This window comes from Cyanistes caeruleus, chromosome 7, assembly GCF_971803275.1.
Source record: "Cyanistes caeruleus chromosome 7, bCyaCae1.hap1.1, whole genome shotgun sequence".
NCBI classification, from domain to species: Eukaryota; Metazoa; Chordata; class Aves; order Passeriformes; family Paridae; genus Cyanistes; species Cyanistes caeruleus.
This window is the reverse complement of record NC_141707.1, coordinates 17,551,195-17,568,392: the sequence shown is the minus strand read 5'-3', so window position 1 is coordinate 17,568,392 and position 17,198 is coordinate 17,551,195. Positions and strand designations below refer to the sequence as shown.

The following is a 17,198-nucleotide window of genomic DNA, read 5'->3' as shown; positions in this document are numbered from 1 at the left end:
TGCAGCTTTGTGCAGGAAATGTATTTTTTCAGGACAGTTACCAGCATTTCCTGTCATACACATTCATATGTTACTGACAGGAATTTCATTACCTCTATGTCAATTCACACTAATTTATTCCATTGTGTAGATGAGCATCTTATTTCATAATGCCACACCAAGGGTCAGTTCATTCTGACAGCCTGATGCTGTGAGAAGATCTTGAGGCTTCTATAAAGTGCATGAAGTCTTGTGCACTTACTGGTCAGAGAAGGAAACTTCCAGGGGCCGCTGTAGCATAAAATGACTGGCAGAGGTGAAGGCAGGCTGCAGAATAGAGGTCATGAAATAATCATTAAATAAGATCAATAGCTACTTGCCATGCAAATTCAATGGGTAACGCTCATTGATGTAATTTCCTGCAATTTTCATATTTAATACTGCAATTCAACCAGATAACCAAAAGTCTTCACTCCTAAAAAAAATGCAGTTCATTGTTTCATCATTCTGTGTATCTCATGCTTTCTTTTCTGTCTATAACTTTCCCCTTCTCATCTTTGAAAAGCTCCCTAAAAAAATTATTCACTCTGGCTCCTAGCAATTCCTGTCTGAAGTACTGAACAGAAGCTGTTAGATGAGTACTGTGAATTGTGCAAGAAATGGCTCTGTAAGTGCAGAGGAAACAACAGGAGACAAATTTACCTTAAAAACACAACATAATTTAGAAACAAATGTCCATTAACCTATAGTTAGGTGAAACCATACTTAAAGTGTTTGTCTTACTAAAGGGTGTTGCTAAAGAGGAGCTGCTAAGAGCTTGGTAGTATCTGAGCACCTTCATGTATCACAGTTCCTTAATTAGAAATAGCTTGATTATTGCAGGGCACACTTACAAGAGCTGTGGTTTTGGAGCATTAATGTATTTGCTTGGTTTATGTTGGAACAACAGTTTCCCAGGAGACTGTGTGCTGCCATTTGTGTGGAAGAAAAGAGAGAGAGGAGCCCAGAGCCCAGCCCACAGTGATGGACTCCTGTTAGAAGTGGAGCTGGTAGTTGTACAGCCATTGTAAGATATTGTTTTGTTATTTGTAACTTTGTGGAACTAGAATAACTTATGCTGAGATTTTTTTTCAAATCCATGTTTGGGAAAAAAATCTATCCTGTATTTTGGAGTGGTGTGGACATAAACAATAAACACACTGGGGTGTTTGATTATCTAGCAGTGATAATATAAAGCAGCTGGGGTGTCATTTCTCCTCATCACAGAGGGGAAGTGGTATGAAAGGGAAGCATTTTTCCTGACAGTTGATCTTTGATCTTTATTTGTCATAAACTGGGGGACCCTGAGACTAGTCATGCACATTTTCTCTTTAGGTTTTTTGAAACTAACAAAAAACTCTTCCTCTCTGGTCTCTTTGTCATTTTTTTGTCTTGATGTTGCTTCCTTTTCCAGTTTAAATTCTATCACACCAAGGCAGAGCTGAGAAGATGGGATTGGGCCCATTCACTGAAGTCTGTTTCCTTGTACTGAACATGGGACAGGGAAATAACTGTAATTTGATTCATTTTCATAAAGTCTATTTCACTTGTTGGCTGAAACCAGCCAGCAGTAGGTACTTCATAACTTTCCTCAAACCTGAACTTCCAAATATCCTGTGATAGGTATTTACCCTTTTCATCCATCCCCTCATGGTGTTTGGAGGCCAAAAGAACATATTCTCCACACATTCTCCATGTAAGAAATTATCCAGTGTTGTCACAGCTTTGGTGCCAGCAGTCTCCTCTCTGTCAGGCTCTCTTCGCCTCAGGACAGCTTTGCAATGGTGTTCAACACAAACTTGACCAAGGACCAAGGAGAAAAGAGAAGCAACTACTGTTCAGAGCCTTTATTCAAGGAAGAGAATATCTCTGTTGTAAATACACCATAACATGACTTGAACTACAAGGTTTGTGAAAAAGAGGAGTAAATATGGGCATTAAACTTGCCCCTATTTTGGTTTTCTGTTTCTCTCTTCAAAAAAAAAAAAAATACCTCATGCAAATGGAATACAACCTTAACCATGACCTCTGTATTTTCAGGGATTAAGCATCTGAAGAGTCAGAGTGACTCAGTGTTTCCAGAAGAAGAGGAGGGAGTTGGCGAGAGGGAAGAGGAGTGGGGCCATTAACCAGCACAGGGCGGCAGAGCCCGGTCCCGGAGAGTGACGGAGCTGCCCCTTGGCCCCACCATGCCCTGCCCGCTCCTGTGTCCAGGGGGCTCTGCAGGCACTGCACACGTGTCTGGTGACCCTTCTTCCTGGAGACAAAACAGTTATTTTAAAGTCATTTTTTTCCTTTTCTTTTCTATGACTTAGAAATGTTATTCGCAAATGTGTTAGCTCCCTGACGTCAGTACTGCCAGAGCTTAACTACTGCGTGTGAGCTGTATCTAAGGCTTCTTGTAAATAAAGGTGATTTAAAAGGTACAAAATAAATAATACATTAATTTAGACAAGATTGTCTATTGTACAGAGGGTTTGTCTTGCTGCAGAGAAATGTTCATATAAAATGATCCTTTCGGTTAAGGGCAGTTTTTACCATTGTTGGAAAAGTTACTTGCAGTGATGTGGACAGAAGAAAGGTGGCGAAGTAAGCAGAGGTGACTGTCTAGAGAATGATGCAAAGACACCCTTCCCTGTGTTCCCTGGGTATGTGACACTTAAATACTTGTCTTGATTTTGGTCTGACGCTGCCTTGTCACAGCAGCCAAAAGGACTTCTCTCTACACAAGACCTCTGTTATGTGGAGGCATTCAGTGTGGGAGTGAGGAGCACGGGCATGTGCAAGGCCTGGGAGCGAGGTCCCAGCCCCAGCTGAGCCATGGCAAGTGCCACATCCCCCCTTGTCACCTGCAGCAAGGACAGGTCACAGCCCTCCTGCCCTGCACCCGGCTCAGCCTGAGCCAGTGACTGACAGCACAGCAAGCTGCACAAATTCATTTGTGTCTGAGTCCCAGGGTTTTGGCTGAAGTCAGCATGGTTCATTTTCATTTTTTAGACCATGTAAACCTTATGGCATGAAATGGAATAAGGTAGAGAAGGAAAACAATGTTTCTTCAGAGTGACACTTAACAGATTATTTCAATTTTTCAATCAATGGTAGATTTTTAAATGAATTCACTGTCATTTTGTATTAACTGTTTGCCTTTGATATTTTATCCTCAGTTTAACTTTCCACTGCTGCAAGGCTCTTTTAAAGGGTTGTGCTAAAAAAAAAATAAATAAAAATAAAAAGAAAGAAGGGATGAAATATAGGAAAATACAGAGCCTTTTGTCTATACCTTGCATGGTGATTTCAGTCTCAATCTGAGGTCTTCCACGAAGACCTGCTAAGAACAGGATCTGTCAACTAGTGTTTATATTTGAGAGCCATTTTTTTCCCTCCATCTGTATCTCTGTATCTGTCCTCTTTGGTTCCAGTTTCTGTAGAAACACTGCACACAGGATCCATGACTCCAGCTCAGCAAGGGTGTGCAAGAAGGACTAAAGAAGGACTCTGCAATTATACAGGAGCCACTATAGGACCTACAGGACTGAGAGCTTTTTATGCCCCAAACAAGAAAAAGAAGGAAATGACCCTTCAAAAACCATTTGAATGGCCCCAAGTCAGGACTGGAATGGCAGCAAGAAGAGCTGGGCTCAGGTCCCAGCTTTGCCATGGCTTTGCTTTCACACAGCACCAGGCTCTTCACAAAATTGCTTGTTGCCACAGTACTCCTAAGGTGTGAATCAGACGTTGGTGTTTAACCTCACACCATCTCTCTGTGTTGCTAGCTAATAAAGCACTTTGGATATTAATGGCTTTTTGCTGGTTATTAGTACCCACAGGCTGCAGATGAGAAATGTCTAGAACTTGGGAGCAAATGGAAGGACGGACATGATTTATAACGCTCGACATCTGGACAAGGTATTGAACACTGTGGAATCTCAGCAACACACAAAGCACCTGATGGGAGCTTGGAGAATTCATCACTGAACATGCTGCTTCAGGTTGACTGTTGAACCCAAGTATAATTACACTTTATAAATAATAGGGAAAAAAATCCCACCCAGATTTAGTTTGGACTGTATTTGACTTACAGAATGGTATATGTTGTTTATTCTCCAAGTGCAAAATGAGATAATACTTAAGTAGATATTAAGAGTCAAGATTTAAAACTCCTTTTTAAGCATTCTAAAGTATGGTCTCTAAAGCATACTTTCCACAGAAGTCAGAGGAATTCTGCTTGAGAAAGACCACAGGTTTTGGCTGAAACATATTTTCCTTTGGGGAAATACAACATGTAGTGTACAGGAGAACTTATATTATCCTGCCTCTTTTTTTTTTTTTTTTATTTATTTTTTTTTTTAATACAGGTATAACTTCTGTTGAAGTCTTTTAAGGATTCCCTTCTTCTCACAGTACCATTATTTCTCCCCGGTAATGTAAACTGAAAAATCTCCATTAGTTCTTGCACAGTTGGTGTTATTTGACTAAAAGTATCACATCCAACACTGACTCCGAGGCAGGGCTGCAGGAGAGGTTCTATTGCCTGTGCTTGGGTGAGGGCCTCCTGGGGTCCAGGCAGTCAGTAAGGAAGGACTTCCAGTTCATCTGCACTTCCTGTAACATCAAGGGCCAGGCTGGTGGTGGTTTTCAGTCTTTAAAAAAAAAAACATTTCTTTTGCTTCAGGAGGTGAAGCATTCAGAAGAGAGCTCAGGCTCTCTCCTGAGCTGGCCTGGGAAGGCTGTGACGGTTGTGGGGGGACCCAAGCAGGGCTCCTGCAGGCTGCAGGTCTGCCTTTGTACAGCTGGCACTGTACAACAAAATGTTTTGCTCAGTGAGTGCAGGGCTCCCCTCCTCATTTCTTTTCTCTTGAGACAAGTTTTTTTTCATGAGGGACCTTGGTCCTGCAGAAAATAAGGTATTGTCTGTCTGCTAACCCTGGGGGGACAATATAAGAGCATATTTAAAACATGCTGTCCCTCAAACTCCCCTTTCTTCCTCTCCTATTGCATCCATGTTAGTGCCCAGGCCCACAGATGTTCTTTTTTCATTCTTTTTATTATTTTTTCTATAGCAGTTCAGCACAAGAGCGAGCTCCAGAAAGAGCCTCAGTTGTTCTGTTGATTCCTGACATGTGCAATTACATTTAACCTTTTCATGCACGGCATTATGCTTGGCAACTGAGTGGATGCTAAATGCCGTCTGCTTTGCCGTATTCTCTCCTTTATCCTCCAGTGAGGACAGCAGCATTCTGAGCAAATCTCAAGCAAGATATTTGTGCACCCTCTGCTAAACCTCAGGCTGCTTGATAAGATGCTACTAATCTCCAGTTTCATCAAAGTGGGCTGATGGAGTTTATGCAAGTTCAGTGTCTGTATTCTGCTATAGATTTTCTGTGTTTTTATTAAATAATCCTGGGGAGTTAGGGCAGAAAAATAGTTTGGTATTTCTGCTAGGCCATACACAATTTTGTAATGATTCATTTGCCTAGTATATACTGACCCTTAGTGGTACACTGAGATTTTAATTGCATTGCCAAGTTTCTAAATTTTGCTTTTCTCTTTGGCCCAACTGTTCAGAAAATGGCATGAATATTTGCTGTGCATCAGGATAGTCTATCTATGTAAATAGCCCACAATGTCTTCAACAGACATTAACAGGCATGTGAAAATAATGATGACAGGTGTTATTAGCTCTTCTGAAGGGAGGGCTGTGGGAAGCAGGAGTGTCGAAAGGTTATTCCAAAATGCAAAACAAAAATGCTGGCATTGAGAAGCAATACTCTCCACATAATGAGAAACAAATAAGAACTCAGTATCTGGCACTAACGAACACCTCAAGCTAACTGTGGAATGAGTATTAATTAGGTTTCCAAAATAGCATCTTTCTGAAAAGCAGCTGAGGTGTAATATTGCTCCTTATTAATCAAAGCAATGGGACAATGTGAACTCTGCAAAAAATAAATGGTTTGCAGATGGCTGTGTGCATCTTTAATAATGACAGAAGAACACAAGTTACAGCTTTAAATGCCAGGGACCCTTTCTGCATCTTCTCCTTTTCAGAGAGCGATATTTGCAGTTTTCAAGGCAGTGAGGAAAGTGTGTTGGTTTCTTATTACATTTTCCCTGCAGCATAAATTCTGTTGATGTGCTTCCCTAATCATTCTAATTATACTGCCATATGTTGCTCTCATCTTTCTTTTTCTCTCCTAATGGGACATAGATTCTCTCTTTTGAATATGTCATTTGTTTATTACATTTATCAAGGGTTTTAACATTATATGGGACTTTTAATTGCTTTTTTAAACACTCAGCAGATTGAATATTAAAAACAGACATGAAGGTCAACTATAAATAATATTTAAATTGCTCATGACATTTTTATTCTCTAATTTACTGGAAATATCAACTCTGTAGTTGGAGCGACTCATGCTCCTCTATCTACTATTTACTTGAAACCACACAAATGTCCTCCAGAGCTACTCTGGCTGCAGTCACAGCTCTGCCCTGCCCCAAACCACCTTGTGCCTAGCAGAATAGGAGTCATCCCCAGGTGGGAAGGCTAAAATAAAGAAGCATCATGCTTTGTATTAAAATGTTTGACGCAAATATGTTGCCATTAATTCCAGTTGTGAACTACTGCTGAACCCCAAACAATAAATGTGAACATTAATTTCTGACAAGTAAGAAAAATATGGTTCTCTCTCAAAGCTGAGCAGTCTCAAAGATAAGGAAGCACAATTTCATTTAAAGAATTCAAGATGGTTTAACTTTTAAAGTTGAACATGTGCTTTGTACAGAGTCATTAGACCCTCAAAGTACCCTGCACTGCAGAAACCATAATCTGTAAGCTAGCTGAACACAGAGAAAGCAAGAGACAACCAATTACTATCCAATTAACAGATTAATTTCTTGTAAAATGACATAATCTCTCTTGGCTTTCATGGAAATGCATCATAGGTAAATTTGACCCTTTGGCTCATTGAATTTTGATTGAGATAATCATATCAGGTTTTATACAAATAATTAGCCAATACTTTCATGTAACTTGATGTTTATTCATGGTATTAAGATACAAGTCCCACAGTCTTTCTTGCAGGTTCAGGAGTGTTGCTTGTAGGTGCCCCAGCATTAGTTGCCATGTGGTGATGAGACAGCTTTAAAACTACAGTCCAAATAAAAGTGAAGAAACTTCTATTCTGCTTAACTGTTCTATCTTAAAGCCAAGATTGTACCTACCATTTTGATTTTTACCCCTTATTTAGCTACAACTTTGTTACTTCTGGTTTGTAATAATGACCTATACAGGATGTTGCAAATGCATAAAACTCAACAGCTTTAAAGTTCATATACCATGTAATCTGTCAGAAAAGCTGAGTTTTTTGAAGATATTATCTGTCCAAGTTCAGCTAATTAAGTTCCCCAAAGATTCTCCACCCAAAGGCCATAAGCAAAGAGCTTGCCTAGGCCCAAAGAAAGGATTTTGCAGTGAAGTTCAGCCCAAAACAGTTTTCTAAGAGATTTTTTTCCCATTTTTTATAAGAGATTTTTTTTCTATTTATAACCCCATGGTTATCACTTTCTTCTTCGTTCCCAGGGGAAAACTTAGATATTCACAGTTTGATAAAACTTCTGAATGTTTGCCCTGGGACACGGAAAAAGAGCCTCTGGAGACCCATTAAATAATTAAATGACCAGGAAAGTAAAATTATTCCAGAGCAGTAGCCTAAATGTTTGCATAGTGTTTGACAGAGAACAATTTCTTTTACTCATAGCAGTAAATTCATTTCCACTAATTTTTCTATACTATTTTTCAAGGATGTGATTTATTTAAAAAAATGCCTTGGAAGGGATGTGCTCCCCCTTCAGACAAACCTTTTTCTGCTAAACTTCTGTACACAGAAATCTCTAGTCTGCTGCTGGAGAATGGTAGTCATATTTTCTTCTTTCTCATACAATAACTGTATAATCTGTTAAAAATACACATTTTAGACACTTACCACTAGTGATCTTGATTTATTAATTTGAAATTATTTTCATCACAGCAGTGGCTTGTTTGACTTCTGGCATCTCTACAAGAAGAAGGTCCTTTGTGCATGTAGCTCAGATAGCACCTGGAAAAGAGGAACTGCAAAGAATGTGATATAAAGTAGTTGACTTGGTTTATTTTCATCATGTACCTAGTTAGGATTTGATACATGTTTGAACCTGTGAGATTATTTCCATTCATTTTCAATCCAAGTAGAAAGGGGCCCTCATTAATTCCATTTACATTGAACTTGGATTATAAAACTTACATCATGCCATGGAGGTATCTCTCAAAGTCAAACCCTTCCTGATGAATTGTTGCTAACAAGTACAGTCCCAGCAGCTCCTTCAATTTTTGTGTAAAATATATGTTATTGGTCATATTTTTCTTCATGCGAGGGCTGTTTTAGCCATAAAGGCTAAGAAGGCAGGACTCACTTAAAGAGATTGCTTTCAAATGTGTTATGAGGATGTGAGTTTGTATGGAAAACTGTGACAGTAATGGAAAAAGTGGGGAGTCCCAAGAGGGTGAAAGGGTTGGAAATGACCATATATGCACTGTCACTTCTCAAACATAATCATACACAAATGAGCAAAAATGATCCAGGAAATCGAATTTGTAACTAACACTCAGGAGCTTCACAATCCTTGCCCTCAAATCAGATTTATTTGGGAATATCATCATAGGAAATATGGACAAATACAGCAGAATAAAAACACACAGTTGTAGATTGCCTCCTTGAAAATTAAATAAAAAAAATACTGGCTAGATCATAACCCATAACAATATTACATAATATATCTGTTATATATCTCAAGATAAAAGTACAAAATAAAACTCTTGAGGACTCATTTATAGCTACAGCTCCTCAGTGTGCTCAACGCAGGGTACATGCCCAGAATGCTGTGGGAGAGATGCGGATGCAAACACCATTTCTTGGGGCCCCATGCAGTGTTTTGGTAGCGCAGCCTCACAGGTTTCAGAGATAAAACTGCTGTTCAGGGAGAGGCTCCCTCAAAAAGCCTTTCTGCCATATGAACTCAAATTTCACCCAGCCCAAAGCCTTAACCAACATGTGTTGGCTCTATTGGTCTTCTCCATCAAAGAAAATTCCTCCTCATCCAAACAACACACCAAGCTTTGGGTCATGTCCAGGCAAAATCTTGCTAAGACTAAAGGAAGGAAGAAAGAAAATCAGCTGGCATAAACAAAAAACTAAGGACTCTTCTTGTATTTCAGTAACGTCTACCACAGTGATAAAATCTGAATACAAATGAGCAAATAGGATTATTTAGAGAAAAAAAAAATCACTCTTCTATCCTAATGAATGTGATCTGCAGGCAATGAGTGCCTCCTGTGAGACCAGGAGCTCCTTCTAGCTCCTGCAGTGGGAGATCTTGGTGCTCACTCTGACAACTGAGAGGACACCGAGAGCCCCACAGGGAGCTTCGAGCTCTCTGCAGAATCTGTTCTATTTTCTGCGTGTATTTCCAGGTGAAAATTTTTGCGGAGTAATAAATCTCAATGGGATAGAGACACAGAAAAAAAGCCAACTTTAAGTTCAACTATGGTAAAAGTGTGAAATTGAAAATGCAATATAAAGATTAAATTCTGATTGCTTCAGACTTTCAGTCTTAGTGAATCATAAATTACCATGTTGAAAAACAGTCAGTAGCAAATATCTAACTGGCTTAGTTTTTAAAGTTTTAAATTTTGTTCTTTTCAAAATTGATGGGAACTATAGATTATCTAAAAACTATAGATTACCCTAAAATAAGTTTCCAACTTCTCAGATCTTAATCAAAAAGGTTTTCCACTGCCACAGCATATGGCAACTTACAATTAAAAAAAGTCTGATATGACCATTAAGTTTCTTCTCTTGTCATAAGGACAAAAAGAAGCCATAAGATGGTTTACATTTTATTACAAAGGAAAAGAAAGAGTCCAACATTCCCAAAAAGGATGCAAAGGTGCACAGAGCGGTCCAGGCTACTAATAATTTGCTCAAACACCAGCAGAGAATATATAAATTCTTAACTCTTAGCAAAAAATATTGATTGCATTATAACATCTATGATACAATTTCATCTGTTAACATTTCATTCGTTAACGGCACTGTACAGAAATTTGTCCATGCTAAATACAAGCCTTGGATCAGATACACAAAACAATTTAAATGTATTTTTTACATCCTATATGCACAAACATTTCTTAAGTTAAAACTATGCATACTACTTAATGCATAGCACATATATGGCTTACATATTCAATGACAGGAATTCCATCTTTTGGCATGCCCTTGTCCCAGGGCTCAGAGCTTACACTGTTCCCAGCTCAATTTTGACTGCTTTGCCATCCAAAAAGAGACAGTCAACAGGTATGGACATGTAAGGGCCCCTCAGTGAAGGTGATTGTTTTATGATTCCTTCCTCAATCGGACAAAGCGTGCCCTTGTTGAGGTGGAGCCTGATGCCTGCTGAGCTCCGGTTGGATCCCTGAAGCAGCAGAGGGACAGCACAGAGGTCTCAATCACCCTTGGCAGGGAGGAGAGTGCCACTGCCCCCACGAGTCCCCTTCAGAGTGGACCATGGCAGATTAGAAAGATTGTTTTGTTCAGTGAGGTAATAACCACGGGGTCCAAAAAGGAGAACGGGGAGTGCAGTGACCTGAGCCACCTGAGCGCCTACAACCCGAATGGGAGCCTAGAAGTTTCCTGGCAGGCTCCAGCAGAGGGAAATGAAGTTGTGTAAGACACCCAGGGGAACCAGAAGGGGTCATGTGCAGCTCGAGGGAAGAAGAGATGAAAATGGAGTTTCTTTATGGGCACAGCTTGGGCTGGAGGGCTCATTCTGAGGCTTCTTGCAGAGGTAACTGCCTGCGTGATGCCATTTTTGCTGCCCCTCAAGAAGAAACAAACTCTAGCAAAGATGTTGCAGGATGCATATTGTCACCTTTGCATTTGAGATAAACCATGACATAAGGCCTCGGTGTCACCTCGCAATTCTGTCTGAGAGGCAACACAACATTTTGCTGAACTGAAACAATTTTCATGTATTTCTGTTGCTGTCCCTTCCACCCTACAAAAGAATAAGTACCAGCTTCACTGTAGGGCTGACACCAGTACTGATGTCTTTCAAAATATTACAGGATTTGGGATGTTTAAATCTTTAACACCAGATGCTATTCAATTAATTTTAAAGAGATATTTCAAATACTTTCAAATTTTCTCCACACCAGTTCTGTCCGTACGGCAGCCACTGCACTGGGGAAGAATCTTCATTCATGCAGGCTGGTCAGCGTAACTTTACAACTTCCCTGTACAACCTACAAACATTTATTTCCAGATTTTTTAAGGAAGCTAACAAATAGGACTTTTATGGTGCATGCAGCATGATTGCATGAACAATAATCCAGAAACACATTTCATTTTGATTTTCCATTTTCATTGGACACCAGCAGCAGTGACGCGTAACAGCAATCCCAGGCAGATGACAGACATCGTGTTTTCACATGTCTCGTGGTTAACTGGAAATGTCTGGTACCAGTGATGCAACAAAGCAAGGTCCAACTTTGGCTGAAAAAATTATTTTGGCTAGTTTAAGAAAGCAGAATAGAAGAGGAAATAGCAACACATATACAACTGAAATCTTGCAAGTTTTTAAGTGCCTTGAGTTACCAGCTCAGGGTTTTACATTTTTGAACATTTTGTTCAATCAATCTCCACAGAAATAGGATGATCCAAGAACAAGTTGACAGATAACAGCCTCTGAGATCCTGAGGCAGGAACAGCTAGAGTTCTTTTCTCCTGCAACAGAGATCAGATGAAAATTCATAAACAAGAGATTTCTGATACTACTACTTACAATATTCCAATTGTGGATGATTTATCACATGATCATTTAGTCTGACACTAAGGATTTAGAGGTTTAGAAGTATTTGGTTTCCCTATTTCATTTTTTTAAGGTGACATTGAAAGTGGGGTATTCTGTGTCCCCATTTCAAAATTTTCTAATATAAGCACAGCTTGGATGGAACAAAGTTAAGAATAGCACTAAGCGAGCCTTTATGGTATAAAACACTCCCCATTAAAGGAAAGAAATTACCAAATTACCTGTCCTGCCTGAAATATCAGAAGCTTTTAGGAAATAGCAAATCTAGTTCTGTACCAGTGCTTCTGTCTGCTCCGTGGCTTTTACAATATCTTCTGACTTCTTACAGTGTTTAGGCTCACCTGGAAGATTAAAAAAAATTGTGATTGGGAACCTGAATGAGGAAGTTAACCACGAGAATCTACACAGCCACAGACAGACAGAATCTATCTCCTCAAGGTATTTTAAGGTTATAATGAGGTTTCAGTCACTGCTTTTTTTAATTGCTTTCTCACCAGAATAAGCATCAGCTTGAATTAAATAATCATTATGGTTTATCCACAAGGCAAAAGATAGAATGAAGCAATAGATCACAGTATGAAACAAAACTATGAAGACTTTTATGAGTGTTAATAAAATGGGTTTGGTTCATTTTTTCCTTCCAGCTTATTGAAAGTCAAAATTCACCCTTTGTGAAGCGCTGTTTAAATCCTCTTTACCGTAGGCTTTCAAATCAGTCTAAGTTTCTCCCAGATAATGAAAGATGCCAGTGTCAGGTTCTAAGAACTCAAGTCAATCAGACGGAGCAATGACACAGTAGCACACAAGCAGCTTTCAAAGTGATACAACATGAATCTCAACTAGACAATCATAGAATTAAACTGTTGCCTAAACTATTCCTTCAGTGGCGGTGAATGAGTAGAGCTGAGGAATTTATACACTGAGATGGCAGGCAGGGTACATTGTAGCAAACTGACAAGTGGAATTTACTAACTATATAGAGGAACTTTTCCGGTTTTGGCATCTTCCTGGTGGGATCCCTCCAGTAAGAACGCTGAATGGAAAATGTCAAAAATGAATAGCACAGAAGTCTCAAAAGTGGAAAAGATAAGCTGGGAGAAGCTTAAAAGTTATAAAAATAGAGAGGAGGATATTTCTGAAAGCCGGAAAACAAAGCTAGAAGCAGCTGAAAGGGAAAGTAGATGCTGCATGATCTGAAAGGAAAATTGAAAGATGATGGTGAGTTAAAGAGGCTGACACTATAGAAAAGAGAATAGGAAGAGGGAAATGAAAACTCAAGAGAAAAAGCATGAGGAAAATGAATACCTATGAATCTGCCATGGCTTCAATGTAACTGAATAAGAATTGCTACTGATTTCACCCTTGTTTAATTACCTTGAATGGTGGCAGAGTGTGCGCTGCCCACTCTGTAATGCAGCCACAAGCAGATGGGTCATATTCCCCCAAGAAGCATCCTACAGCACCCCTTATCTTACATAAATTTAATGTAGGTGGAATACAGACAACCAATACTTCAAAGGCTTTTAAAGTCTCAAATTGGAATAACATTAATTAGAACAAGGATATCTACAGATTTTTCAGCCTGTGGCTCTTTTTGGAAGGATTTAGCAGAACTTTTTTAACATTACTATCCATAAAAACAAAAAAGGGGGTTGGAAGAAGTATGAAAGTAAAAGCTATTTATCTAAATATTTAAATTTTACACTAGACAAAATAGTTTGTGGAAGCCTTAAAACAATTCACAGAATCACAGAATATGCTGAGTTGAAAGGGATCCACGAGGATCATCATGTCCAGTTCCTGGCCTTGCTCAGCTCCATTGCCAAGGATTACACCATGTGCCTGAAAGCCTTGTGCAAATGCTTCTTGAACTCCGTCAGGCTTGGTGCTGCTACCACTTCCCTGGGCAGCCTGTTCAGGTGTTCAAACACCCTCTGGGTGAAGAATCGTTTTCTAATGTCTGACCTAACAACACAACTTCAGGCTGCTCCCTTGACTCCTGTCACTGTCACCAGAGAGAAGAGATCAATGCTGTCCCTCTTCCCCTCCTGATAAAGTTGTAACTGCAGTGAGGTTTCCCCTCAGTGTCCTCTTCCTCAGGCTGAACAGACCAAGTGACCTCAGCTGCTCCTCATACAGCTTCTGCTCCAAACCCTTCCCATCCTGTGGCCTCCTCTGGATGGTCTCTAATAGATTAATATCTTTCTTATATTGTGGTATAAATGTCAAAAAACTAAACATTAACTTCTAAGACATACACAGCTTTTTGTTTGTGCATCAGGTTTTTTACATGATAAAAATGTGGTTGCTAATGGTAGCTATCTTATAAACCCTATCTTTTTTATAAACACACTGTTTTTTAATCTAACATTCCCTTCATCCTCATCCCATGCACGAACACAGATGCCTTCCCTTGGTCCCAGGATCCTGGTTTACCCAAGGAGGGAAGCAGGCAGCACAGCACCCCACTCTGCGTGGATGCAGAGGGTTCCACGCTCGCTGAGCTCCGCGGGGCCACCGCAGCACTGAGGGGTCACCAAGCATTTGCATGGCATGGATGATCCCCTGATGCCACCTGCAGCACCACAAATCAAGCTGGCATGTTGTTGGTGTGCATTGGCCCACTGCTGTTTGACCTGGTTGCTCTCCAGAGGCTCTCACTTACTGACTGCTGGTGATGTTGAAAGTGCTGCACACTCGATGGGACTGGGCAGTCCTCTCCTGTCATATAGAGGGAAGCTACTGGCAATCTGTTTTATTGCAGATTTATTATCTCCCTTGCATTTTGATATTAAGGATTAATGTGGGTATCATTATAAGTGAGAAGTTAAGTTTGCCAATTAGCATTTATAAATCATTGAAATGTGGAGTCGTTTAATTAAACATAAGCAGTTTTTAAAATTAATGTTCTAATTAATAAATCACTCAGGAGAAAAGGAAAATCATCACTTAAAAAAAAATCACCTTATAATAGTTTCATTTAATCTTGTACCATTCAATTAAATGAAAGTGAGATGATGGAAAGGAAAAAAGGCATTGTGGAGAGAAACAACATTCAGTCTCAACTGCAGTGGCTGTAACAGGGAACCTCCAGTCTTCCCTTTGCACCAGCCTGGACCCAGGGCAGAGCTACTCCTGTCACTAAAATGTGATGGTCTAAAAGAACTACACCTAGAAAGAGATGTGATACAAGGAACAGAAAACAATCCCTTTATAGTTTTTCTAAAAGAGGAACCTCTTCATCATAGTACATCCAAACATTCACTGACAGCTCGCAAGAATGCACACACGTTCTCTTCCTGTGTTCCACAACTTTTATAACTGAATTAAGGAAAAATTACTGGATTTTCTGCTTTTTATAAAAGACAGAACAATGACAGCTAACATGAAATTTCAGCCTGAATAACCATGTTACCGTGTTGCTTTTCTTTTTCCCTTCCATCTCACCCTCCCAGCCCTAGCACCTGCAGGTGCTCACTTCTCCACCCTGGGAGTCAGCAAGCACTCTGGACATCCCTTTAGCCTTCCACCCCCAAGCCTCAGGACAGAAACTATAGAAGCAGAGGAGTCTTATTCTTGGGAAGAAGCATGGAGAGTGCTAATAATGTCCTGGTAGATGTATGGTGTCTCTTAGAATACTCAAATAAATCTAATTTGTGAAACAGGGAAAAATGTAAGGTAATGTGTTTGCTACCTTCTGCTTGCTTGAAGCAGCATTCCATTGAAAATGTCTGACCTTGGTTAAGAGTCCTGTCTGGATCCACTGGACATCAACAGAGGTGCAAAAACACTGTTAAAAGCCTAATGGCTTACCCATTTCATAAATCTTGCCGTTTGAAGTTTCTAAGTACAATGCATTCTCTAAAAAATTTCCTGCCTTAGAAAACAAATGAGATTAGCATTTTATAAGAGAAGAAATCTCTGTACTCATTGGAAAGGTGGGATGCAAAGACTGACAAGGCAACAGAGTGAACTAACTGCGTGCTGGGTTGTATCTGATCTCTCAAACATCGTTTTTGTTGGTCAGCCATCTAAACACCCACAAGTACAGCTACACCACAGCTGCCTTTTGCCAAGTCTGAGGGATAAAACATGCAGCTGTTCCTACTGCATTCCTCATCCAGGAGATGGGGAACTTCTCTAATGCACTTAAATTCTAAGTTGAGCTTTAAAACAAACCTGGTGCAAAAATACATGTAAAAAGATAAAATGTCAGTTATTAGACAACTTCAAATGCTGTGAAAATAATTTTAGTGTAAATATTTTGATTTAGGGCCCTAAATTAACCATCTGTTATTTCTGATGGAAAAAACCTGTCAACAATAAAAGCATGGAACCGTGGAATGTGGAAATCTAGAGTAAGTGGGAGTTCTCCACAAAAAGGTTTTTTGATAAATATGCCAAGTCATATACTCATGTCTAAGCTAAGCATTAGAAGCACTTCAATGCTGCTGCTCAGACAATGCCATACTTCTGGCACATTATTGCAAGGCTTACTGTCATTAAAGCATTAATGAGTTTCATATTTTAAGTAAAAGTGAGGAAAGGAAGTGTCATTATATCTTTGATTATTCTTATTACCCTAACTCCTCAAAGCTTAGTCTATCTAGAAGCAAAGTCAGAAAATAAAATGAAGATGCACAGTGTCTTCCTCTTCCTTTGATAACATCTATTCCTCACTGCTTGGGCATGTTGCCCTGGATACTGTGTTGCAATCCCCAGATACTAGACATGGTCATCTTGTGATAAAATACTTAGACACTAAAAACATATTCTGACATTTTAGCAATTTTCTGGCTGCTCCACTTGTCTAGCAGCTAGAGTCAAGAGACTGATCTTCCTGATTAAGAGAACGACACAGTTCCATGACAGATGGAAAATTCCATCTATTTAAGCTTAACTCTTAGGTTCACACTATGTTTGGTACAAAGGATGTGCTTTACAAAACAGCAAACATATTAGGTGCCCAAACTAAGGGGAAAAAATATTAATAGCATAATTACTTATTCAAAAAGAAAATGTTAGATCTGTTTTGAAAGTTTACCTTATTCTCCAGTAACAAATGGCTATTTAATTGTAAATATGTATCTTTAAATTATTCCAAAACCATTCTTCAAGTTCAAGTAAAATATATTCTCTAAAGAATTTTCTATTAGATCCCAAATAGCTGATATCAAAAAGTTGGTATTTGTTTATATGCTTCTATTTGATGTTTTATTTGATACTACCATTTCTACACAGGCCTGAACAAACCGTCCTGTGCTGGTGGTTTGTAC

General features: G+C 39.4%; 2 protein-coding genes and 1 long non-coding RNA gene across 10 annotated transcripts in view; 1 reads left to right on the top strand and 2 right to left on the bottom strand.

Annotated features, from left to right (window-relative positions):
* The window catches only part of PPP1R1C (protein phosphatase 1 regulatory inhibitor subunit 1C), a 46,861-nt gene extending 44,386 nt beyond the window's left edge, over positions 1–2,475 (top strand). Inside the window, exon 5 of the mRNA XM_023930901.2 lies at positions 2,059–2,475. Within this exon, the coding sequence (XP_023786669.1) occupies positions 2,059–2,147 (89 nt within the window). The 3' untranslated portion in view covers positions 2,148–2,475. The remainder of the gene's footprint in view (positions 1–2,058) is intronic.
* Positions 1,289–8,131, bottom strand: LOC147652226 (uncharacterized). The gene is made up of 2 exons (XR_015289206.1): positions 8,004–8,131; positions 1,289–1,816 (listed from the first exon to the last, which is right to left on the bottom strand). It is a non-coding gene; the product is annotated as an uncharacterized LOC147652226 (long non-coding RNA).
* A 548-nt stretch (positions 8,132–8,679) lies between these two features.
* PDE1A (phosphodiesterase 1A) overlaps positions 8,680–17,198 on the bottom strand; it is a 198,936-nt gene continuing 190,417 nt past the window's right edge. For all 8 annotated transcript variants that reach the window (XM_086897587.1, XM_086897594.1, XM_086897589.1 and 5 more), the window contains 2 exons: positions 12,144–12,263; positions 8,680–11,837 (listed from right to left, as the gene is read on the bottom strand). In XM_086897587.1, coding sequence (XP_086753713.1) covers positions 12,187–12,263 — 77 coding nt within the window. In that variant the 3' untranslated portion in view covers positions 8,680–11,837; positions 12,144–12,186. The remainder of the gene's footprint in view (positions 11,838–12,143; positions 12,264–17,198) is intronic.